General features: G+C 38.3%; 1 protein-coding gene across 1 annotated transcript in view; it reads left to right on the forward strand.

The window, feature by feature from the left end:
* The window catches only part of NEXMIF (neurite extension and migration factor), a 210613-nt gene extending 199130 nt beyond the window's left edge, over positions 1-11483 (forward strand). Inside the window, exons 3-4 of the mRNA XM_023202523.2 lie at positions 599-4976; positions 5578-11483. Coding sequence (XP_023058291.1) covers positions 599-4976; positions 5578-5671 — 4472 coding nt within the window. The 3' untranslated portion in view covers positions 5672-11483. The remainder of the gene's footprint in view (positions 1-598; positions 4977-5577) is intronic.
* Positions 11484-22147: the final 10664 nt, after the last annotated feature.

Consider the following 22147-nt stretch of genomic DNA (forward strand, 5'->3'; position numbering starts at 1 on the left):
AGGGAGGGAGGGAGGGAAGGAAAGAGAACTTGTAGAGTCACTAGGAGCTTCAAGAAAGAAAGAAAGAGAAAGAAAAGAAGGAAGGAGGAAGGAAGAAGGAAGGAAGGAAGGAAGGAAGGAAGGAAGGAAGGAAGGAAGGAAGGAAGGGAGGAAGGAAGGAAGGAGAAGGGAAGGGAGGGAAGGAAGGAAAGGGAACTTGTAGAGTCACTAGGAACTTCCAGAACATGGATCTGGGGGACAGGCCTGAGCCTCATAGCTCAAAAGTATTAATGTTCCATCTGAGCATTTTCCCCTTGAAAGCCTTGACTTTCCAATTGATCAAGCAGTCCAATTCTTTTCTCATTTCTGAGGAGAGCTTTGCCTTTCTCTGAGGAAGAAACTCGGCCTAAATAAATATTATTTTTCACTTGCATGAATGTTCAATATAAAATCAGGGTTGTTCTTTAATGTCATAGTTTTTATTTGTAAAGATAGAGATGTGAAGGCTTAGCTTATATAATAAGATCAAGTACCAGAAACTGATCAAGAGAAAGAAAGTTAATGAGTCTGGTCTAAGACCCTTAATTTTATTCCTGTCATTTCTTTCCCTTTTTCTTAGACTCAGAAGACCAGGATGTGGCAATGAAGTCATTTGCAGCTCTAGAAGCTGCTGCACCTATCCAGCCTATACCGGTGGCGCAAAAGGAGACCCTGATGTATCCCAGGAGTCTCCTGCCTCTACCCTCTAAGAAGTCCTGTATGCAGAGCCCACCCTCTCCTTTGGGCCTGATTGAAGCACCCGAACATGCTGCCAATAGTGCTTCTGTGAATGCCATCTCCCTCACATCTGGCATTGCAAAAGGCCTGAACACATGGTCACTTCCCAATGAATGTGAGAAAGCTCCATTTGCCATAGTGGAGCCTGCAGGCATGTCAGCTCTGAATGGGGACTGCCTCATGCAGCCAAGTCGGACTTGCTTAGGCTGCTTCATGGAATCCAAGGATGTGGTAGATCCTGAGCCAGGGATCAGTCTGAAAGTTGGTGATCTAAATAGGGATTATGAAACGTGTGCAGTCTCTGATATAGGGATTCAGTGTATTAATGCTGGAGAAAATATGAAATATGGAGAGCAGCTGCTCTCAGACCAGCTCCTAGGCTTCCCCCTGCATAAATCAAGGGCAGGAGACAGACGAGAAACTGAGAAACCTGACATTGACTTGGAGGATCCAGCTCAGAAAAGCTATTATGAGGCATTACTGTTAGACAAGTGCAATACAGAAGAAGCTTTGCTTGCAAATTCCAATCAGGATTGGGGTTACTTTGAGACTTTCATTAGTGAAAGTAAGATTGAACTGCTTGACCTCTGTTCCAAGAATGAGCTGTCTGTCAACCTATTCTCTGAAGAAGATGTGGATAACTACATGTTTGATGACGATGAATCAACACTAGGCAGTGATGTCTGCTCCCTGAAAATTCGGTATGAGTCCTTTCAGGACAATGTTCGAGACAAGACTACTCTTTTGATGCAGGAAGATGCCCAATTCAACTTTTTTCCCAGCGTCTTTACTACCTGCCCCAAGCGAGAGTCTAAGAGTGGGGCCCTGAAGCAAAGCAGTGATTTTTCCCAATTCAAGGTCCCTGATGTGAGCATCATCTGGGGGGAGGAAGATAAAAACTTGGACATGAAGAAAGGCAAAGAGGAAGGACAGGAAGACAAAGGTGTAGAGAAGAAAGATGGAAAGGATAATGGAGAAAAGTCTGCCTTAAATAAACCATGCAGTGGGACTGAAGTAGAGCAACTTAAGAATCCAAAGCAGGGCCATCTTGCTAACTGCTTGGATACATCAGGGAATTTCAGTGATGATAGTTCCTTCATTGAGATCTCATATGATTCTATGGGTGAGATCAAGGACTGTAGTCGCTATATGGCTCGGGACACTAATTCTGGCAGCTCCTCCTCCCAACAGAACTATGGGCTGCGAGCCAAGAGAAAAGTCAGATACAGTGAAGATTATCTATATGATGTTGACTCACTAGAGGGTGAAAAAGTAAATGAGAGGAAGGAATGGCTGCCAGTTGGTTCCAAAGAGGAAGATGATGATGAATGGTGTCCCAAAAAGAGAAGAAAAGTAACCCGTAAGGAGCCCCCTGTTATTATCAAATATATCATCATTAATCGCTTTAAAGGTGAGAAGAACATGCTGGTGAAGTTGGGTAAGGTGGATGCCAGTGAGACAACAGTGAATTTGAGTGAGAATCAGCTCAACAAATATGCCAAACTGGCACCCTTGAAAGGCTTCTGGCAAAAGAAGAAGAAGCAGAGAAACACCAACACGGACTCCATCAAGACACCTTTTTCCCAAAAGCAAAGCTTTGAACCAGGTAGCTTTGAGGTGTCATTTCTACCACCTGCTCGCAAACGAAAATCTAAACTTGGCAACAGGCACAGGATTCAAAGAATCCCATCCATTGAAATTTCAGCAAGTAGTAAACAGATTTCATTATGCAATGATCAGAGGCAAGCTAGTAATCGTAAAGAAGATGGAGGCCTAAAAGGTACACTGAAGTCAGCACCTCTGGGTGCCCCTAGCTGTGCAAATGGATCACATTTAAATGACATCACAGGCCCTGACTCTGTGAAAGTCAAAGCCCAAGACACAGAGTTTAAGGGGCCAGAGAGGAAAGTGCTCAACAAAATCAAATTTAAAAGTGAAGCTAGGTTAAAATCTAAGAAAGTCAAAGCTGCTGGGCAAGAAAGCAAACCAAGTGCTCAAATGAGCCCTCTCTTGGAAGACCAATCCTCCAAGGCTAATTTGAAGAATGAAGTTATTCCTGGGACCTCAAACAGTTGCCATCTATCTGAATTTCATGAGGCAAAGGCTGCTAAGAATTCTACTTTTCTACCAACGACCTGCTCTTCTGAAATGCCTTTATCATCAGCTAATGTTACCACTAGTATACCTGTTATCCCTGGAGGGTATCTGCAGACATTGTTAGATGCTTCTGACTTGTCAAATAACACTAGTATCTCATACTTCACCCACCATTCTCCAGAGCAAAATGAGGGCAGCCTCACTCAAACCGAAAAATCATTTGTACCCCTCCAGCCTACCCAGGACTGTGTGCTCACCTCATCCTCTGACTCTGAGCTGCAGCAGTCATCTCATAACTTCAAAATGGAATCAAGCAACTATGGAAATGTGTGGCCCAACAAGGCTACGCCTGGCACCCAGGAATTCATGGCTGAAGTCTCAAGGGAGATAGCCCCAACCCAATCCAGTGAATTTGGAGCCTCCCAAGTAGTCTCCATGGAAAATAACCTCACACCTACAACATACAATCCAATCTGCCTCAATAGTGGTGGCAGTAATTGCAACAAGGTCCTGTATGACTCCATGCAAGATACCCAACTCCCATCTGATGACTCTTACCAATTATGTCACTTTAATAATGGAGAGATCTGCTTTCCTTTCCAACAGGGGCCAGTCAATATGGATGATGGTCGGCTCTTTAGCTTTGATTCAATGGCCCCACTCTCTGTCAGCTCAAGTAATTATTGCTCCTTAAGCTTGAAGTCCTGTGAAAAGGATGGCGATGATGATATCACTGATGACTTCCTGGCCCATTGCAGCCCTAAGCTGGTGATCCAGCAAAGCATTGATGAGATAGCACCACTGAAGGAGTCCACTGATCTCCTGGATATATCCAACTTCACCCCTGACAAATTCCGTCACTCTTCCCTTTCAGAGATGTCCCCACCGGACACCCCTAGTCTTTCCCCTCAAATTACCAGATGTGAGAGTATGAAGACACTAGGAACACTGAAGGGGTTCCAAGAGGGTGTCCCAGGACCATTGGACAGTGTGGAAAAAATCAAGTGGGACTGCAGTACCCTTTCACGGCAGGTCCAAATGGAGGATGGATTTACTTTAAATAACCACCAGTTTCAGTTTCATATGTTCAATGATGAGGATTCTGTCAGCCTGCTCCAAAAAAACCCTTGCCTGTCAACATTTAATGATCCATCTGGTCAAATTAGTACCAACAACAAAGTGTCAAAATCAAGAAAGAAAAGTTCACCCAGCAAGAGTGGGGCTATGAACCAAAGCTCTTCTCAGAAAAACACCAGGAAAAAACCCCTCAAAGGCAACAACAAAGGGATTGAAAAGCCACCTAGCAAAAACTCCCGCCAGGTCCCTAAGTCCACAAAGAAAGGGAAATACATGGCTGCCATCAATGGAGAGAAAATGCAAATTGGCATTGGCCGTGGGGGAAGCCAAACCAACACCATATCCTCCACTGGGAAGACATTGGCTGAATGTATCCAACATGGTGGTCCTATGGCCTCTATGAAGATGCCAAGTCAAAAGGGACTTTCTGGAGATTGGGCCTTGGGGAAGGAGAGCAGCCCAGGCTGGAGTGATATGAGCATGGGCACCAACACCAACAGCCTTCTGGATGATGACCAACGGGAGTTTCAGGAGCCTTCCTATATCTTGTCCAACATTGCCTCTGGTATGGCAGATGTGCAGAGATTCATGATGGCCTCCATAGAGCCCCTGTGGGAACCCATGGAGCACCATGGGGATCCCAAAATATTCTACTCCCCTGAGTCCAATAGTCTAAAATTAAAAACCCTCAAAATATTGGCTGGGACACCACAGGAGTCTAAGAAAAAGATCAACAGTGGGTCCCCAGGAGCCACTAAGAATCACAGGTCAATCAAGGGTGTGAGCAAAAGCAATGGGAAAACAGCAATAGGTGATCCTGGTCGTGCAAACATGCCTGGTTATAACGAGGACTCTCGCTCTACCTTCTTTGATAAAAAGTATAGTAACATGAGCACTTTAGGCAATAACGGACCGACACACAAAAAGTTGTATCGTCACAAATCCAGCTCCAAGGCCCTGAGAGATGAGAAATGTAAGGGAAAGCACATGGAGCGAGAACAGGTCCACAAGGATGAGTCTGGGACAGCTTCTTTTGAAAAACTGAGGTAATACTGCACCAATATGGCTGAGATGATGCACCCTTAGCTCTCCTACTACCTACTAAGCCCGCAGTCCCTCATTTTTTCCCTCTTGAAAGCAAAAATTTGCATGAAAGAAACTGTCCCATTCCCTTCTTTTTCAAATTAAAAAGAAAATTTTAAAGTGCATGAAAATCCCTATACCTTTAAGCCACCCAAAAGATTGGGCAATTTTGTTGTGGCTTGGCTAGGGATAAGCTCTAACAAAGCTATTTTTTCTTCTGCTATTCATCACTAGTTACAACATATTAAGAAAATAGAACTAAAATATGCTCTTGAATGATTTTTGGAAGCGAAAGTCTTTGCAGTAAGACAGATTTTGAAAAATAGAATTTAAAAGTCATGTAGACAAAAAACCAAGATCATTTAAACAAAAGAGCATTAGTTGGAAAACAAAATCTGAACATGCGACAATTAGGAGGGCTTTCTAGTGCCCCGTGCTATTTGTATCTTTTTCTACATCATACAGCATCTAGTATGATGTTAACAAATTTAGCTTGTATGATCCCTTTGTGGGACATACACCAAAACTAACTAAGATGGCATAAATTGTTTGATTTTTCTGCAGGGATTCCGACTACAATCTCCTAAAAGCAGAAACAACCTTTTGGGTTTTACCTGTGTTTGAAGAAGAGACTCGCATTTTCCAGAAAGACATTTGATGTTTGTGTTTTATTTCTTTCAAAATATGCCTTGTGGTATGTATGTTGACATGTAAGTGCTTAAAGAAAAGAATTTTAAATTGTGGGAATACGTCTTTGGAGCAAACTTTAATCTCATGTTCTATGTAAAAGACTTAAAAAGTCATACAGTTGCACAAGTAGTTTATGCACTATTTACCCACAAGGAAAAAATTGAAAACATTGTGCCAAAACTACAAACAAGTGACTGTACTGTATATATTTTTACTTCTATATCAACATTTGGTTGTATTTGGGGAACTTGTCCCTGTTAATTTACTAGAAACATTCCAGTGATTCTTGCTGTTAACCACCCCCACTTATGTGGATAGCACCTGTAGATCATGGTGGAAAAATATGTTGTGTTACACAATTTACCAAAATTAAAGGATAGTGTTTGAAATGTGCCAGATTTTCTTACCTCATCTCGCAGATTCACCCACAGATTAAAGCTCATTAATTATTTTTAAATGGATATATACACACCCAAACATATATATGTATATATATATGTGTGTGTATATATATATATATGTATACACACACACACGTTCTTTTAAAATTTTAAACTCTACTGTCCTGTATGGAAACAAGGCTAAACAAGGCAAAATAAAGATTTGCTTGTTCCATTGTCTAAGGGTTACAATTTTGGAAAAATCTGAAGACCACAACAGCTAAGTCCATCAGGGACCCAAGTATACGCATTTACAGAACGTTTTACAAGGAAACAAAACAGCTGCTTTGAAAGTTTGTTTTCTAAAAGCAAAATCTGTAGCTGAAAATTATTTAAAGTGAAAGTTATATTGCTGATACTTTATATCTCAGTTTTATATATTTTATAATAGTCTGGGATAAATTATAAAAATAGCTATAAAATCAACACTAATGATAAATGAAGTCTATAGAATGCTTTTATTTAAATAGTTTCCTAAATGTTTTATTCCAGTTTTGTCAAAAGTGCACTCATATCATGGCTTTAGTGTTCTTTCAGTGTTTAATCTTGCAATGCCAATGTCATTTAAAGAAAATGTTAAGACATCCCAGTTCAACCAAATTTTTACATTTACTATCAGATAAGATGAACAATTTGTGGCAACAACTGATTTGGGCCGTATATACTTAGTCTGAGGATAACCAATATTTGATGCCGTACATTAAACTTAAATCTCAATTTTAAGTACAAATTTTAAAATCACATTTTTTATTCAGTACTCCCCTACTTTTAAAAAAATTTCACAGCCCCAACATTCCTCACTACTAATTTTTCTTCCCCTTTATTCACCACTTGACTTCTAACATTTGATCTCTTTTATTTGCACAATTGAAGGCCTATGCATCTGATGACTGATGCATTATGGCACAGGTGAGATAATGGATGTGAGAGCGCTTTGTAGATCATAAAGTGCTATACAGATATAGGGGATTAATATTATTAATATTGTTAGTTGTTGTCGTTGTTACTATTCTTACTAATATTGTTACTAACCTATTAACTTGTGAATATATAGGCTGGGGTGGGAGGGTGGAGAGTAAGTGGGAAGGGAAAAAGGGGATTTAACAAAAAAAGGGAAGATGTTTCAAAAGGAAAATTTTAAGCAAAATATGAACCTACCTAGTCAATGCCACCTAAATGTATTCACCATCAGAGAAGCAACATTTGAAAGTAGTCAGAGAGAAATGGAAGGAAGCCTGTCATGTATATACGTATATATACTTCCCAGTCCATGATTCCTTTCACCAGCCTGCTCTATTCCTTACAGCTGGGTCATAAAATGAACAAGCCTGTGTTCTTGATCTTGTGTGTTCCCAGCGTCAGTCTCGTGTGTCTGTGGGGATGCGTGGGTGAGGAGCATTCTGTGAGGCTGGTACAGGCCCATTCCTAGGCTTTGATGTTCTGTGTGCAGTGAGCCCTGGAAAATTACTTAGTGGAAAGGCACCAGATGAAATATGTCTCCTGCCCTATAGCTACCATCCAAAAGGGAAAATAACCAAACTGGAAAATTTTCTTCTGTTTCTCTTTTCTGATAGCTAGCTGTATTAAATGCTATGGCCAGTCCCTAGAAACTGGTCTTTGTTTTGTTTTTGTTTTTGTTTTTTCTGTTTTGCAGCTGAATTTTGGCTTGGAATCACCAACTCTGCCTGTATTGTGATCCCCAAGACTCCAGACCTCAGAGTCACCTGCTGGCTTAGAGGAGTGGAGTGCTTTCTATGTAATGAAAAGGTGGCAATTAATGAAAAAATAAAGAAAATGTTCCATTAATACAATGTGTTTTTATAAAAGTAATACAGGAGCAGCTGTCCCAGGTTTTTTTTTTTTTTTTTTTTTTTTTTTTGGTATCATTCAGCTTTGGAGAATGGGGTGTGAGTGGGGTAGGACAGCCTGAAACTGTTGGAAATAATTTCCTTGTGAGAACTTGCTATCATAAGTCCTTTGGAATGGATATTCTTTCAGTTGCTCCTATGGAGCCCATTAAGGGCCAATTCTAGGGCATAGTTCATCCCTTTCTCCAAAGAGAATTGTTATTTTAAAGCACCTTTTTAATTGGCCTGCAGTGTATTATATGTTTTTAACATATAAATTAGTGACGCATAACCAGTCACTTTGTACTGAAACATAAAAAGAAACAGAGTTTGAGACATGAGCAATAGGCCAAGGCAGAAGATGTTTATTCTCTTAATTGCATTTAATATTCCTCTCAGTACATTGTGTTCTGAGATGTTCATCATTTAGCATTTTGTTGGTCCTGTCTCTGCTCTCACAGTTCTTTTTCTTCCTGTCATAACCAGCTGCCTTAGTAGAGCATAAAAATAGTGTTTTGCCCTATCACTGGTATCTCAAGTCGGAAATATATATTATCCTTGGTCTGAAATTCCTGATTACCACTCCCTTCTAACCTCTCCCCTCTGAGAAGCTGTTTCCTATTAATGCCTCCCTAACAGAGTCCCATTTAATCTTTACTTTCCTGGAAATGGTAACCTGCCTTACTCTTCTTACTTAATCTCAGACCTTGGTCTTAGAATTTTTCTTTTATGCTCTTATATCCCACCCGCCCAAATTGTCAGGGCTCAACAATCTTAGTCAGGCTGCTTTGTTCTGAAAGTTCAGAGGGAAACCTTCCCATTCTTAATTGCCTTTAATTTCTTTGGCTACTTTCAAATCTAATTTTTAATTAAATTTTTTTTTTATTTTTATGGATTAGGGGTACAGGACAGTTGTGTTACATGGATATATTGCTTAGTGGTGAAATCTGGGCTTTTAGTGTACCCATCGCCCAAATAGTGTACATTGTACCTAATAGGTGGTACTTCATCCCTCAAATATAATTTTAAACACACACTCGTGCCCACATGGACAAATTATATCACATGACTGAGGAAACTTAGAAATTCCTTTTCCCTGAAGATCTGTTAAGAATAGGTCTCATCTCCTGCCCTGGTTAGGTGCTATACTATATGGAGAAGGGTAATGAGACTTTGGGGGTCATGTTTGGGCTTTGATAATTGGCTTGAACCAGTGACCATCCTTTCGGCGTCTCCAAGGTCTCTTATACCAGCTTCTTCACATATGCTGCTTCCTCCCAGCTTTCCCTTCTGACTTCTTGTTACTCTGTGCAACTATGTGTCAAGGCCTTACCTTTTCCTAATGTTTTCAAATCTCCTGCATTACTTTGATCATCACTTCTTCAGCCATCTCACTGAAGTCCTTGGTGCTAGCTGGGCTTTTGTGATAACTTTCACATTCTCTGAACTTTTTCCTTGCTGGGAAGCATCTGCGTGTGTGAGGGGGCGAGGGAGGGGAGTATGTGTATATGTGTGTAAGAGAGAGGCAAAAGGATGCTTCAAAAACTAGAAACAACTCTAGCAAGCATCCTAAGTCCTATGTGAGGTTTTGCAGTTCTAGTGAATTTCTGTTTTAGTAGGTTTGAATTAGCATTTGCTGCCTAAAGGAGAAAAACCATATCCAAGGACCTTTTAGCCATGCTTGCTATTACCAAGCTGGACCAGTGTGATGTAGATCAAACATGTCTTCAGCTTACAGATGCTCTCAGAACAGTTCCAAGAATTGAAGAGAGCTAAGTTTCTATGCTGAAGAGGAGAATGGAGCACTAGCTAGTCCTCACTATTGCTAGAAATAGAAATGTTTATTTTCTCCTTTATTATTGAGAAATTATCTAATTTAAGGAGCTACCATTTTCATTTAGGGATTTTTTTAATGACTGCTCATCACTACAGAAATATGTTCTTTTTATAAAATAAAACTAATGTGAGGTTGGTTTGTTTTCTAATCATAAAATTCACTAAGCCTATAGTTACATTTAGAAGATTTAGTACCAAAATCAAACTTTTAGTAACAAACAGGAATCTTGTCAACAAAATGTAGGCCAGGGATTTTGTAAAGGTTTCTCAAAGACCCAAATAAGGGAGAAAAAAATTTTCTGTTTAACTTGGGAAACACCATCATCAGCTTGAGGGTCCTCAACCAGCTTGTGATTATTTTGATGACAGGACTCAGGCTACCCTTTAAGGCACATTTTTTACTCAGCATTAAACATTAGCTACAGTCGTGAAGCAGAGCTCCCATTGCAGCTACATACTTGAGATGTACTCTTGGTTTCAGAATCGTAACTAAGAGGTAAGACATTGGAGAAGGACAATGTAAAAGATAGAGGTTTAGTACAAAGTTTACGGTGTGAATGAGGCTTTCAAAATCAGTGTCTGGGTAAATTGATACTAAAGACACTGAAGAAACACTCATCCACATAAGATGGAAAGGATGTCTGTCCATCTAACAAGCTCAGGGGTTTCTGAGTCTCAGAATGAAATCCCATTTCAAAAAGAAGAAAAGAGATACTGAAATCATTCTGCCTGTTTGAGAGATGACTGGTTATTTACAGCACAAAAAATGGCTTAGAATGAAAACTAGAGGAGGCCTTTTGTTTTTCACTCCCCGTGAGGAGAGTGGAAATCTTAAGATGCTCTACTGGGATACCTGTAGCACTGACTGGAGTTTGCTGCCTACAGAGTTTTGAATGTACTAGTCCTTAGTTTCCATAGAACTGAATGCACCTCTTTAGTAAGTTGCTGATTTATGGTGCTAAAGAAAATGATTATTCCCATTTTTTTTTCTTCTTCCCCAAGCCCCTTAAGCATTTAAGAAAATTTAAAATAAAAGCGTTAGAGGCCCTTTTTTATGAATGTAATCTAAGTTTCTGTTTGACATATGACACTGCAACTTAAAAATGTTAGGAAATTATTTGCCTTTTTTTTTCTTTTAGAGTTAAGCTTTATAAATAACCTGTAGAATCAATTGAAGTATAAAGCTTAAGGATCACTCTTAAGACGTCTACAAAATCTTGTATATTTTTAAGTGTGCCAATTTGTAACATATTTTGTAAGTGTATATTTTTCTTAGAAAAGTGCTGTGAAGTATCTGTATGTGAGAGTTTTCCTTTTTCTGCACCACTAGGTGCTAATAAAAGGATATTTACTTCAAAGTTTCTGGTTTTAGAAACCACAATACAAAGAAAAAAAATACACTTTTGTTGGAAATTTTGTAACACAAAACATGTTGTGAAAGAGTGTAGTGATCTTGTGCAAAAGAAAATGAACATTTGTGAGCTTCTTGCTGTTTTATAGATTTTCTTGTAAATTATTCTTGTAACACTTCTGGTTTTGTTGTTCTTGTTGCGAAGGTTTCAAATATTTGTGACTGAATGTACGGTGAAACTGTCATAATGTTACCTAGCTGAGTTTTGTTATTGTTTATGAAATAAATAAAAAGAAAAATTTAAAATACTGCTTTAGAATCATATGTATTAGAAATCAAACCATTTCTAATTAAATCTATGTCCCAAATAAAACGTTCTTTATCATCTAGAGCAGTGTTTCTCAAACTATCTGTGGTGAGGGACCAATAGTTTTTGCAATCCATCACAGACTAATACTATTATAAAACACAACAAAAATGAATTTCTAAGAAAGTTAAATGGAAAAAAGATATGCAAAATAAAAGCCCAAAAGTATTAGGTTTAACATGTAAAATTACATTTTGAGATAAACATAAGGGGAAAGAAACGAATTGCAAAAAGTTGGTACCCTGTTTGAGATAAGTCCACTCATCAATGTCAAATTACCATAGAAGGTTCTAATCATACTTTGAGTAACACTTTGACTAGACCAGCAGCATTGCCATCATCTGGGAACTTGTTAGGAATGCCAAATTCCAAGCCCTACACCAATTCTGCTGAATGAGAATCTGAATTTTAACAAGATCCCTGGGTGTTTTGTGTGCACGTTAAAGTTTGAGAAGCACTGGGCTAGAGTTTTGTGTAGGGGATTCTTTTGCCCCTCAAATTGAGGAATCATCTTCTAGTGTGTCCAGTCTTCAGAGACCTTAAAACAAATTGTGTCTTTGTTTTGTGATCCAGATGGAATCTGCAGAGATGCAGTCCTCTCAAAGTGTTAAAGCTGTTTATTGAAAGTAATAAATGCTGATTTGCCTGGTACCCAAAAGATGTCAGATTTTCCATAATTCCCTACAGTTCCTACGTCATGTTACTTACCACTCACTCATGGACTTCGTTGCCTTTATTCAGGACTTTTCTGAACTCAGTCCCTACAGTACCCAGTATTTCAAAGTATTTGCTATGTCTAGAAAAATTGAACTTTGTTTTCAATTGCTCAAACCATTTGAGTCACCCATCAGAGCCTAGAGTCTGGCTAACCGTAGCAACATCATTGAGGCACACATGAGCCAACAGTCACTTCCTTGGTTTTGAACACCACTGCTCAAAGAAAGTAAAAAATGTGCATGAGGAAATGTCTCTCTTCTCACTGGATAACCTTATCCACTTCTACCACTTCAGCTACCACCTAGATGTCCACAAATCTCCCCCATGTTCCTGGCTTATATTTTCAGTTGTAGGCTGGCTGTTTCTACCTGGACATTCAGCAACATCCTCAGACATTTATTCAAGTCTGAGTGTGCTCTAGCTCTTTACCCTCTGAGTGTGCCCTAGCTCAGTGAATGATGCTGCCAACCATCCAAGCCGGCAACTCATGCCTCTTCCAACCTCACATCCAACCGGTCACTCTCAGTTCTCCTGCCTTTTTATCACCATTACCACTGCCTTAATTCAAGCTTTCATGGTATTTCACCTGGATTATTGCAACATTGCCCTAATTCAGTGATTTTTGGACTTGGATTTCACACCTGGATTTTTTTTTTTTTTTAAGACAGTGTCTCACTCTGCCACCTAGACTAGAGTGTAGTGGCACAATCTTGACTCACTGTAACCTACACTTCCCAGGTCAAGTGATCCTCTCACCTCAGTCTCCCAAGGAGCTGGGACTACAGGTGTGTACCACCACACCTGGCTAATTTTTCTATTTTTTGTAGAGACTGTTTCACTATGTTGCCCATGCTGTACCTGGAAGTTTTTTTAACAAGAGAAAAGAAATGGAAAGGAGAGTCTTTATAGTAGCCAACTTTTTATTGTGCTCAGTAGGGAGTATTTTAAAAAATTATTTGTTATCAAATCACAGAAGATCATTTAACACCAAAAGACAATCAGATAGTCCTTTGTTTAATATGCACTGTATTGTCTTTTTCTCTTCACCATGGACCATGAGACATTGAAACCAAACCCCCAACTCATTAATTTAAAGAGTGAAGGAGATTTTGAATTTCAGGGCTAAGGGGATGGGAAAGGATGGGGAATAAGGGGCAGAGCAGTTAAAGACCCTATGATCAGATCTATTTAATGCTCTAAGCTTCATTTCTCTCAGGTTCTAGAAGTTTCACATGTGATAGAGATTCCAAATGTGTATTCTTTATGCCTTGCAGGATTCAGAGGTATATTCTGGTTAATATGGCCTTAGATAACTAGTGGCAGAGTTGGGGTAAGCTAGTGGTCCCATTCTTTTCCCTGTGGTTTCACATCATTTTTGTTCATACTAGAGTTCAGGGGGAAGATGGTAGGTCCTTTGTCTAAAGGCATTTGATCTGTCTTGGAACTGAGTTTTGATGGACCTAATTTTGGGGAGGGGTGATTGTGGCACTGTTTTAATACAGGTTTCTATTTAAAAGTAATTGGAGCTATAGTTATTAAACTTTTTAGGCCACATACCACTTTAAGAAATGAATTAAATCAGTGGGCCTTCTCCCCAGAAAAACAAACATATTCAGGTTTTTACATAGAATTTCGTGGAAGTTACAAATTAAAAACTGCTATATTAGGGGCATGAATTCCCTAAAACATCTTCCCCACCTCATAATGGGATCTCAGTCTATCTCCCCTTCACTGACCCAAGATGATAACTCATTTATTTATTGTCTGCTATGTGTCAGTTACTTTACGTGAATTATAATTTCTCACAACAACCCTGCAAAGGAAGCTTCTTCCCTATTTTACATGTAAGAAAATTGGGACAAAGATTGGTGCAGTAAACTTCCTCAAGATTGCACAACAGATAATCTTCAAAGAGTTTCACCAGAGCTGGCAAAGCCCTTTATGTTTGTCTTATCATAATTCCATGTCTGTATCTCAAAATTCATTTACCAGCATAACTGTATTAACTATACCATGTCAAAAATATGATAAATATTCATATTAATAGCCATTATTCAATAAATAATTCACTCTGTGTCAGATATTGTGCTAGATGCTAGGAAAAAAAAAGAAATATAAAGCACATGTGTTTCCCTCTAGGCGCTCACAGACAAAACAGACAGGTATAATTTAATAGTTTAAATTAAAAAACACCCAGTGGCCAATTTAAGATAAATAATCACATATAAAATAACTAATGATTTGCTGTCCTTAAGTACCTTGGAACAAAAGAACCTCCATCCATTGTTATGGAGGGAACAATGTCACAAAATGCCAGTAGCCTATATCTCACCTTCCATCCTTCTCCCTATTTTGGAATCAGAGTGGAGAGTGAGCTTCGATCCATCACGTACTAGCTATGTGATTTGGGACCAATTCCTTTTTTTTTTTTTTTTTTTTTTTTTTGAGACAGAGTCTCGCTCTGTCACCCAGGCTGGAGTGCTGTGGCGCTATATCTGCACACTGCAAACTCCGCCTCCCGGGTTCACGCCATTCTCCTGCCTCAGCCTCACCGAGTAGCTGGGACTACAGGTGCCCGTTACCACGCCTGGCTAATTTTTTGTATTTTTAGCAGAGACGGGGTTTCACCGTGTTAGCCAGGATGGTCTCAATCTACTGACCTCGTGATCCACCCGCCTCCACCTCCCAAAGTGCTGGGATTACAGGCGTGAGCCACCGCGCCTGGCCGGGACCAATTACTTTAATCTCTCTATATCCCAGAGCCTCTAATCACCAGCCCCCACAAAAAAAAAAAAAAAAAAAAAAAAACCTAGTATAACAATACTATTGTTCCCATAGGCTTGTTGGGAAGATCAAAGACCTTCTTGTAAAGCCTTGGCACCAGTTGAGCAGTCAGAGCATACTTAACATTTGCTATTTTTTAGTAGATGTTAAGTGTTTTACTAATAGTTCTTATTTTGATTCCTTAGAAATAACTCCATCTCCCTTCCCCCAAATACTTCTCCTTTTATTAGGTGTTCATCTAAGAAAATTAGTAAACTCCTGGCTCAAAGAGCCTCTGATCTTCATTTGGAGAAAGATAACATTTTAAAGATAAAATTAGAAGAGTAATTATATTAAACATTTATTATTAAAGTTAATTTATTATCAGTAGCCGAATAAGCTAGTTAAAGCTACACATTATTAATCCAGATTACCTGGGTTCTACTCCTGGCTTTGCCATTAAATTGGTTTAAGAATTTGAACAAGTCACTTCCCTTCTGGGCCTCAATTTCCTCATCTGGAAAATGGTGGGTTTGGGCTAGATAACATTTAAGAACATAAAGTGTGAAGTCAGACTGCCCAGATTGAATCCAAGCTTTCCTCTTGATAACAATAAGATCTATCTCAACTTCCTCACCAGTAAAGTGAGAATAATTATGATGCCTATCTCACAGGATTTGAGGGAGAATTAAATGAGATAATGCACAAAAAGCATTTAAAATAGTGACTGGTACATGTATAAAAGGTTCAATAAACATTACCTATTATTATAATATCGAAGGGTCCTTCCCTTTTAAAACCCATGGGCCAGGTGCAGTAGCTCACGCTTGTAATCCTAGCACTTTGTGAGGCCCAGGCAGGCGGATCACTTGAGGTCAGGAGTTCGAGATCAGCCTGGCCAACATGGTGAAACCCTGTCTCTACTAAAAATACAAAAATTAGCCGGGCGTGGCAGTGTGCGGCTGTAATCCCAGCTACTCAGGAGGCTGAGGCACGAGAATTGCTTGAACCTGGGAGGTGTAAGTTGCAGTAAGCGGAGATCACACCATTGCACTCCAGCATGGGAGACAAGAGTGAAACTCGATCTCAAAAAATAAAAATAAAAATAAATAAAACCCATGATTCATTTTATTATCTGGGCTGCTATAGCTGAATTATAGTTTAATGAAGCAACTATGGATATTTGTTCATTAATTCAATTAATTCATTCAACAAATTATTGTTAAGCACCATTTGTGTGTCAGCAACCATGCTAGCTACTGAGAGCAAAATGGAACTTTGACTCTTTCCTTATAACACTTAATCAAAAATGCACTTCAATTATGAGCATATAATTTAAAACTGAAATAAGAACTCTGAAGGAATATACTTCCATGAGAACCACTAATGAAGAAACCTGACCTGATATTGAGGGTGGCACCCTAAGCATGAGTAGAATTTACCTAGGTGAAGAAGAAGTTGGGAATGAGAGTGGGTAACATCCCAGAAAGAGCACATGTGAAGGTCTTTTGGTAGGAAAAGCATGCGGTACTTAGTACTCAAGAATCTAGAAGACAGCCAGTGTGGCTGGAAAGGAGTAGAGAGATGATACCAGAGAGTACTGCTTTACATGTTCCAATTTGGTCACAATTTTGGAATTTTAACTATGCAAATTTAAGATAGTACAATACAAAATATTGAGAGTTTGACTATGCATGCAACTTTTGAAATAGTTCAAGTAAAAAAATTATCAGGAAGAACATAATCAATTTCAAAGTGGGCAAGTATGTGAAAGATAAGCTGTGTTATGCTATTGCCACATTTTGGTATCACTTTAGTCATTAAATAGAAATACCTTCTGTGTTTTGTCAGAATTATACTAACTTTGGATTATGTGAACTATTGATGGACACACTCCTTAAATAAAATGCAGACAGGCCTCACTTGTCTTTGACTTTGACTTAATCTCGATGGCCCTAGTTTTAACCCCCTGATAGTTAGAACTTCAAGACTCTCCCCAGCTCAGGCATTGTTTCAAACCATAAAATACATAACCATTAATGCACAGTAACTTATATCAGTCTAACTGAATATGTCAAACTATTCTGAAGCTTAAAATTTTAAAAATATGCATCTGTTTCTGTATATTTCCTTAGTAAGTTCTAGAAGGGAAATAAACCCATCATTTTGCATTTTACAAGAGAGTTACTCAATTAACAACTCAATCAGTGGATCCCCACAGGAAAGTGAGCATTGGGAATTAAATTTGCCTCAGGTTCTTAAAAAACAAAAACACTTTCCTTTTGACTGTTTTAAGCTTAAAATTAAACAAAGAAAATTTATATTCTCACCACACAAGCTCATGTTAAGCAGGTACAGTTTTGCAAATCTCAAAAGCTTTTATCACATGTTTAAATTAAAATGGCTTATAAATATTTTTAAAGTATTGAAACTACCAAAGTGAGAAAGTTGATTTACAATAGATCAACTAAATCAGGCAGCATCCGCTCTTCTGCAAATCAGTAACTTTGCATTGACTTACCAACTCTTCCCCGATATGTCCTGTTGATCAGGAGAAGACGTGACTATTTAGCCTTTCCTATTGATGATATAAAAATAACTTTTAAATTTTTGCCCTCTTTTACTTTTTTTTCTTTTTATTTGAGACAGAGTCTCACTCTGTCCCACAGGCTGGAGTGCGGTGGCACGATTTCAGCTCACTGCAACCTCCGCCTCCCAGGTTCAAGCGATTGTCCTGCCTCAACCTCCCAAGTAGCTGGGATTACATGTGCCCACCACCACACCTGGCTAATTTTTGTATTTTTAGTACAGACAGGGTTTCACCATGTTGGTCAGGCTGGTCTCAAACTCCTGACCTCAGGTGATCTGCCCAAAGCGTTGGGATCACAGGCATGAGCCACCACTCCCAGCCTTTTTGGTTGTTGTTTTTAGAGACAGGGTCTCACTCTGGTGCATGATCATGGCTCACTGCAGCCTCAACCTCCTGAGTTTGCCTTTCTTAAAATAAATTCTTTTGCATTGATTATTTGGAAAGAATTATTTGAGAAGTGAGTTATTCCCCCATGATTCTATAATGGATAAAATAAAAAATTGGGAGAATAAATTGTTCATAACCTCAAAGTCATGGTATACTCTGTCCTGTTGACTAGATGGTTGAAAAATGGAGGTCTGAATGATAGATTCTTAGAACGTGTATTGAAATATAATTTACATACCATAAAATTCAGCCACCTAAGTGTAAAATTCAATAATTTTCGATAAATTTACTAAATTATTTAACAATTGCCATAATCCAGTTTTACAACATTTCTATTACCCCCATAAGATACCTTATTCCAAAGCCATATACGACAAACCCACAGTCAAGATTATACTTAATGGGCAAAAGCTGGAAGCATTCCCCTTGAAAACAGGCACAAGACAAGAACGCCCTCTCTTATCACTCCTATTCAACATGGTATTGGAAGTCTTGGCCAGGGCAATCAGGCAAGAGAAAGAAATAAGGGCATCCAAATAGAAAAAGAGAAAGTCAAACTATCCCTGTTTGCAGACGACATGATCCTACATCTAGAAAACCCCATAGTCTCAACCCAAAAGCTTCTTCAGCTCATGACTTCAGCAAAGTTTCAGGACACAAAATCAATGTGAAAAAATTGCTAGCATTCCTATACATTCCTATACAACAACAGTCAAGCCGAGAGCCAAATCAGAAACAAAATCCCATTCACAATTGCCACAAAAATAATAAAATACATAGGAACACAGCTAACTAGGGAGGTGAAAGAGCTCCACAAGGAGAACTACAAACCACTGCTCAAAGAAATCAGAGATGACACAAACAAATGGAAAGCATTCCATGCTCGTGGAGAGGAAGAATCAATATCTTTTAAAAGGCCATACTTTCTCGGCTTTTAGAAACTGAAAAAAATAAAATGGCAATTGTGCCCAAAACAGTTTATAAATTCAGTGCTATTCTTATTAAACTACCATTGAGATTCTTCACAGAACCAGAAAAAAAAAACTATTTTAAAATTCATACGGAACTAAAACAGAGCCCAGATAGCCAAGGCAATCCTAAGCAAAAAGAGCAAAGCTGGAAGCATTGTGCTACCTGATTTCAAACTACACTACAGGACTACAGAAACCAAAACAGTATGGTACTGGTACAAAAACAGACACATAGACCAATAGAACAGAATAAAGAATCTAGAAATAAGACCACACACCTACAACTGTGTGATCTTCAAAAAACCTGACAAAAAAAGAGCAATGGGGAAAGGAATCCCTATTCAATAAATGCTGCTGAAAAAACTGGCTAGCTATATGCAGAAGATTGAAACTGGACCCCTTCCTTACACCATGTACAAGAATTAATTCAAGATGGATTAAAGACTTAAATGTAAAATCCAAAACTATAAAAACCCTAGAAGACAACATAAGCAATACCATTCAGAATATATACCCTGGCAAAGATTTCATGAGGAAGACTCCAAAAGAAATTGCAATAAAAGCAAAAATTGATAAATGGGATCTAATTAAACTAAAGAGCTTCTGCACAGCAAAAGAAACTATCAATAGCGTAAACAGACAACCTACAGAATGCGAGAAAATATTTGCAAACTATGCATCTGACAAGGTCTACTATCTGACATCTATAAGGAACTTAAAATTACAAAAAAAAAAAAAACATTTAAAAGTGAGCAAAGGACGTGAACAGACACTTTTCAGAAGAAGATATGTATGTGGCCTACATGCATATGAAAAAAAGCTCAACATCACTAATCATTAGAGAAATGCAAATTAAAACCACAATGAGATACCATTTCACACCAGTCAGAATGGCTATTATTAAAAAGCCAAAAAATAACATCCTGGCGAGGTTGTGGAGAAAAACACTTATATAATGTTGGTGGGAGTGTAAATTAATTCAACCATTATGGAAGACAATGTGGCAATTCCTTGAAGACCTAAAGACAGAAATACTATCGACCCAACAATCCTATTACCAGGTATATACCCAAAGGAATATAAATCATTCCATTATAAAGACACATGCAGACATATATTCATTGCCACACTGTTTCCAGTAGTGAAGACATAGAATCAACCTAAATATCTATCAATGGTAGACCAGATAGAGAAAATGTGCTACATATACACCATGAGATACTATGCAGACATAAAAAAGAACAAGATCATGTCCTTTGCAGGGACATGGATGGAGCTGGAGGCCATTATCCTTAGCAAACTAATGCAGGAACAGAAAACTAAATACTGCATGTTCTTACTTACAAGGGGGCACTAAATGATGAGGACACATGGACATATAGAGGGGAACAATACACACTGGGGCCTATTGAAGGGTGGGGGTGGGAGGAGGGAGAGAATCATGAAAAAAACTAATACCCAGGTGATGAAATAATCTGTACAACAAATTCCCATGACACAAGTTTACCTATGCAACAAACCTGCACATGGACCCCTGAACATAACATAAAACTTGTTTTTAAAAGAAAGATACCTTATTCCCGTTTACATTGAATCCCTGTTTCCAGCTCCATGTAAGAGCAACCAGTAATCTTTCTGTCTCTATAGATTTGCCTTTACATCACATTTCATTTAAATGGAATCATATAATATGTAGTCTTTTGTGTCTGGCTTCAATTAGCATAATGTTTTTGAGTTTCATCCATGTGATGGCATGTATCGGTATTCCATTCCTTTTTATGGCTAAATAGTATTCCATTGTTTGGCTATAGCACATTTTGTCTATCCAGTCATCAATTGAGACAATTGGGTCATTTCCACTTTCTGAGTATTGTAAATAGTGCTGCTGTGAACATTTGTGTACAAGCTTTTGTGTGGACATATGTTTTCAGTTCTTTTGGGTAGATTACCAGGAATGGAACTGCTTGGTCATTGGGACCTCTATGTTGAATATTTGAAGAAATGGCCACGTTGTTTTCCAAAGTGGTTGTGATATTTTACATTCCCACAAACAATGATTAAGGGTTCCAGTTTCTCCACATTGTAATCAACATTTGTCTGTTGTACTGATTACAGTCATTCCAGTAATTGTAGAGTGGTATCTCATACGGCATTTAGTATCTTTTCATGTACTTCTTAGCCATCCCTTTATCTTCCTTGGAAACATGTCTATTCCAATATTTTTTGCCCATTTTTAATTGGATTATTTGTCTCATTATTTAATTTTTAGAGTTCTTTTATATTCTAAATGCAACTTCTTTTTCAGAAATATGATATGCAAAACTTTTCCCTGCACAGTGACTGTCTTCTTTCCTTTTTTTTTTTTATCGATACATAACTTACACATATTTTGGGGGTATACATGATATTTTGATACATGCATACAATTTGTAATGATCATGATCAAATCAGAGTAATTTGAATATCTATCACCTTGAACTTTTATCTTTTCTTTATGTTAACAACATTCCAATTCTTCTTGTCTAGCTTGTTTGAAATATACAATATATTATTGTTAACTATAGACACCCTATTGTACTATAGAACACTAGATCTTATTCCTTCTATCAAACTGTATTTTTGTACACATTAACATACCTCGCTTCATTTCCCCTCCCCTCTACTATTCCCAGCCTCTGGTAATTGCCAATCAACTCTCTACCTCCATGAGATCTAATTTTAGCTTCCATTGATAAGTGAGAATATGTGATATTTGTCTTTCTGTGCTTGGCTTATTTTGCTTAACATAATGAACTACAGTTCCATCAATGTTGCTGCAAATCACAGGATTTCACTTTTTTATGGCTGAATAATATCCCATTGTGTATATATACCACATTTTCTTTTTTCATTCTTCTGTTGATGGACACTTAGGTTGATTCCATATCTTGGCTTTCGTAAGCAGTGCTGCAATGAACATGGGAGTACAGATATCTCTTCAATTTACTGATTTCCATTTTTTTTTTTTTGGATATGCATTCCATAGTGGCTGTACTAATTTACATTCCCACCAACGGGTTATGAGGGTTCCTTTTCTCCACATCCTCACCAGTGTCTGTTATTTTTCATTTTTTTAATAAAAGCCATTTTAATTGGGGTGAGATATTACATTATTGTAGGGTTTTTTCTTTCTTTC

Source organism: Piliocolobus tephrosceles, chromosome 12 (genome assembly GCF_002776525.5).
Source record: "Piliocolobus tephrosceles isolate RC106 chromosome 12, ASM277652v3, whole genome shotgun sequence".
Lineage (NCBI taxonomy): Eukaryota > Metazoa > Chordata > Mammalia > Primates > Cercopithecidae > Piliocolobus > Piliocolobus tephrosceles.